Raw genomic sequence first — 4,797 nt, forward strand, 5'->3', positions numbered from 1 at the left:
TATATATATATATATATATATACACACACACACATATATATACATATATATATTTATAGTTGACATTCAATATTATTTTACATTAGTTTCAGGTGTACAGCACAGAGGTTAGGCATTTATATAATTTAAGAAGTGATCCCCCCATAAATCTAGTGCCCATCTGACACCATACATAGTTTTTACATTATTGATTATATTCCCCATACTGTATTTCACATCCTGTGATTATTTTGTGACTTATCAATTTGTACTTTCTAATCCCTTCACCTCTCTAACCCAACCCTCAAACCCCCTCCAATCTAGTAACCATCAGTTTGTTTCAATGTTGCTTTTTAATCTTGGGTTCAGACCAGTCAGTCTTGTGTTTAGTTCAGAGAAACATTATAGGCTTTGGTTTTCATGACCTTTATTAAACAAGTCAGGAAGGAAGGTCAAAATGTAAGCTGATACTCTTGTCATATGTTCTCGGTTTCCAAATTTCTAAGAGTGGAAAACTTTGATTATTGAAACTTTGATTAGAATGTGTTTGGGTGCCAATTCCCTCAACTTCTCCCATATGCGATAGGCACGCAGCATTTTAATTAAAATTTGATTGATGTTTCCACTGCCCTGTTAGTCTGAATTTGGAGAAACCCTTAAAAACCAAATAGCCATCCCTCAGGGGAGATTTGAGGAAGATTTGTGGCCTGACAATCTTTCAGTCCCTTTCTTCTTCTCCCTCTATGTCTTTCATTTCATGGGCCTTGCACACATGCTGATACTGTGGGTTTTGGAGCAAGATCAGCCAACCAACTTTTTACAATATTGGATTTGCTATTGTTTAATCAGCTGCTTTTAGTTCATGTGCTCTTTCAAAGCTATTTCAGTACAATGTACAATGATTATTGACTTCTAATGAGTAGTTTTTATTATTTTTAGAATTGTTTTAGAAATGAAAATTACAAGAAGGATCAGTGAGAGATGTGATTTGCAAGGCGGTTTANTACACAGATAACATCTTGTTTTATCATTACATACGACAGGTTTTTGTCTTATAGCTTTGGAATTGTTGAATATGGAAACCCTACTCCAAGTCATTGACTCTTCAGTTTAAAACAATGTTGTCATACAGATTTAAAACAATACCCACTTTTCATGATTACTAACAAAATATTTTACATTTTGATGAAATAAAAGTGATTTTGCCATGTACATACACATGAAACAGTCCTGCCTTTCATAATTCTGCTGTACACTTATAGCCCCTTGAGGAATTACAGGTTTACCTGTAACATTTATATTCAGCTAACATTAAAATACAATTTTAGGTTTGACTGCTTTTGTGACACTTCTTGTTTCCAAATCTGGGAGATTAGTCTATACATAGTGTGTATAATTGGAAGTTTAGAAACTGGATGAGACTTTGCTAAGGATGAGAAAAAATTCATTCTAAATCCTTATCCCTTTTCACATCTATTCTAATAAATGCAAATACCATGGTTTAAAGTCTACAGAAGAACAAAGTTTAAAGAAAGCAGCATCATGCTAATTTCTGCTTTAATCCTAACTCACTATTTGTTATTCAAAATAGACATAAATTAGGAAGAAAGACATGAAGTTGATGCAAATGTATAGATTTAAGGAAATGATAATGTTCTTATATTTGGATGTTTTTTTAAAAGTAGGTGGGGAGTATACATATCTTAAACAGGTTGCTTATTGGAATACACACACACACACACACACACACATCTCAGAACTTAGGAGAAATTTGTCTGTATCTGAGTTTTGCCAAATTTGAATGTAATAGGGAAGGCTCTGTTCCTGCCTTCTATTGGTATCTTCAGTACCTTTTAACATTTTTCTTTCAAGTCGTTAAAGTTAATGAGTATGGTGTCATTCAATCCACTAATAAAGATGCAGATATCACTGTCAAAAATTTGCACTTTTCAATGGGAATATTCAACATCCTTTACACCTGATCTCTGGGCTTTTCATCTTTAAGGCATTGATCGACGCTACTTGGATGAATTCGACCATCTCTTAGGAGATTTGGATGTTAAGTTTCTATAAACAAAGAAATCAGTTCTCTCCTGTTGGGGGCAATGCTGAAATTCCAAGAGGCTGCTAAGCATATGAGTGGATCAGTAGCCATTTCTAGTTATCCAAAGACCTTGATTGCAAGAAGATATGTGCTTCAACAGAAACTTGGCAGTGGAAGTTTTGGAACTGTCTATCTGGTTTCAGATAAGAAAGCCAAACAAGAAGAGGAATTGTAAGTAAAAATATTATACTTCATACAAATCCTGGCTGCCCTGTATGTGCAACTCTTAGCTGATTAAGGACATGGAGTGCCCTTCACTTTGCTCTTTGCATTAAAGAATTTAGTAAGAGATAAAAAAGCTCCTTGAATGGTGTCTTCAGATCAGATTTTTAAAGGCATTTCAGTAGGTGAGTGAAGTACCCAAATGACCAAGAGAAGAGAAATGGGGTAGATTATGTGAAAATAAGATTTTTATGCATACCAGGATCTCAGTTACAACATTGTTTCCACTTAACTTGATTGGGACTTCTTGAATAATAAAATAAGAATTGTTTATAATAACTACAGTTTTAGAAATGCTATGGAATGCAAATAAATGGAAATTCACATTTGAGGTCAATAGAGTGTACTGAAGGAACTATGATATTAATTATTTTTGGCTTTTTTCTATGAAGGAGTTTTTCCAAGTCTGTAGTCATATAGCCCTCAAATTAGATATTTAAACCAAGCAGGAGCTACCATCTAAAATTAGCTTATATTGATGACCCTCTTGTTACTTCTTTTCCTTTGATTTGATTGGACCCTATGAACCTTTCATAGTAGAGAAAACTCTTAATGCCGTTGAACAGTAAGTACATTTCTTACAGAGCAGTATGAGTTTTCATTTTTAGCTTAAAGTTGTTTGAATTTGCTACAGTGAAAAGTTAGTTGGAACTGAAGTTAGGATTAGGAACTTGCACATTGGAAACACAGGAGAAGGAGAAAGCAAAAGGAAACAGGATCCAAGAACCCAGCCCTTAACTCCAGAAAACACATTCCCATCCCGTAACCTCTTCCTTTATTCAGAGACTTAGAGGCTACTCTAATTCTTCCAGCTTTTGCCCGTTGGATATTTGAGAGTGGGTTTAAAATCAGTGTGACAAACAATTTTCTACTTCTTAATATTTCGTAGGAATTATAAAGGTAAATGTTACTGATGCTACTATTTTATTTTAAAAGTCCACCTTTTAAATGGTCTTTATGTTTAGAATTTTTTTAAAAATTGTCTAGAATTCGTAGTTTTAATAAATGCCTACATGCAGAATGGTAACAATGCTGGTACTTTTCTGGTGTCCTTAAAACATGCCTTATGAGTCCTACCGAAAAGAATTGTTTCCCTTTTAAATCCTAGTGGTACTCTTTTATCCATTTAGAACAGGATGATAAATTTCTGAAAATTACTAGAGAATCTTTATGGAAACTATGAAAGTAAGACCTAAATCTGACCCAGGATTGGTAAAACCACACTGTGAAAACCATGTCCAATTTTGGTTTCTTCAACTCATGGGAATATGAAGAATTTTAAAAGAATTCACAGGAAGGCTAAAAAGTTGATGAAAGGGATGTAAAATAAGATGCATGAAGACCAAACTTGAAAGCACACAGAGTGTGACGTGTGTGTGTGTGTGTGTGTGTGTGTGTGTGTGTGTGTGTGGAGAGAGGGAGAGAGGGAGAATACGAGAATGACCGAAGAGAGGCCTGGTTGGTTAGGAAGGGATTTGCTAGTGGCCTTTCCTGCACCTGCACTAGTCTTAGAACAAATGACTTGAGCTGAAGACAGCAGACGCAGCCCAGGTGTGTGGAGCGAATCCATAGTGGGGATAATTGACAAGTCATTTGATACCAGAAGGCCTAATCTAGAATCTCTTGGTAAGGAATCGTTAATTATCAGAACCTCTACAATATATTACATACTGGCCACATTCAACCTTCAGATATGTTTCCTTGGGCCTGCACAGTGTTTCTATTTTAATCTAAATTAGTCGCCACTATTTAAAAATGGGAAGCTCTCATAAAAATTGAGCTTTTCATCTCTTTGAAAAAAATGGAAAGATTTGTTAACTTTTGCTAGCATTGCTGCCTATGTAACCAATATGGGCTGGAGCTGGGTAGCAGCTCCGCCTTTATACCGATCTTGTGCTCACCAGTTAGCCACATTCTTGCCATTTGTCACTGTCTCTTACGCCCACCTGCATCACATCTTTCCATGACCTGCCTACCTTTGCAGACATTCAATTTTATAACGCTCTGCTAAAATCATGAAGAATCATGGATATGGCTGCTCACAAAATCCTAGAATGCTAGACGGAAATCAGTACAGTGTCATAGTTAAGACCACAGGCTTCAGAGGTGAATAGGTCAAGAAGCAAAGCCAGTCCCATTCTTAACTGTGAGGTTAAGGTTATGCAGGTTCCTAATCCGAGCTTCAGTTTTCTTATCTGTAAAATGGGTATAAAAGCTCATAGGATTGTAATAAGGATTAAATAAATATCTCTATATAAAGCATCAATATAAATATATAATAAAGAATATAGTATGAATAAAGAAATATTTATACATAAATATAAATTTATTTGTAAATATATGTATAAAATATATCACAATATCTTACATATAATTATCACTCTAAAATAGTCAAAATTCATCTTATAAACAATCCAAGTTAAAGGAATAAAGAAAGCTTAATAAAATTTTATCTAATCACCACCCAATAACTGTAATTGGGATTCTCTGTT

The 4,797-nt window shown here is 34.7% G+C and overlaps 1 protein-coding gene across 2 annotated transcripts in view; it reads left to right on the forward strand.

Annotated features, from left to right (window-relative positions):
* Window positions 1-4,797, forward strand: part of NEK11 (NIMA related kinase 11) — a 217,400-nt gene that overhangs the window by 15,772 nt on the left and 196,831 nt on the right. For both annotated transcript variants that reach the window (XM_019628930.1, XM_019628931.1), the window contains exon 2: window positions 1,985-2,254. In XM_019628930.1, the coding sequence (XP_019484475.1) occupies window positions 2,085-2,254 (170 nt within the window). In that variant the 5' untranslated portion in view covers window positions 1,985-2,084. The remainder of the gene's footprint in view (window positions 1-1,984; window positions 2,255-4,797) is intronic.

This window comes from Hipposideros armiger, unplaced genomic scaffold (assembly GCF_001890085.2).
Source record: "Hipposideros armiger isolate ML-2016 unplaced genomic scaffold, ASM189008v1 scaffold_818, whole genome shotgun sequence".
In the NCBI taxonomy this organism is placed as follows: Eukaryota; Metazoa; Chordata; class Mammalia; order Chiroptera; family Hipposideridae; genus Hipposideros; species Hipposideros armiger.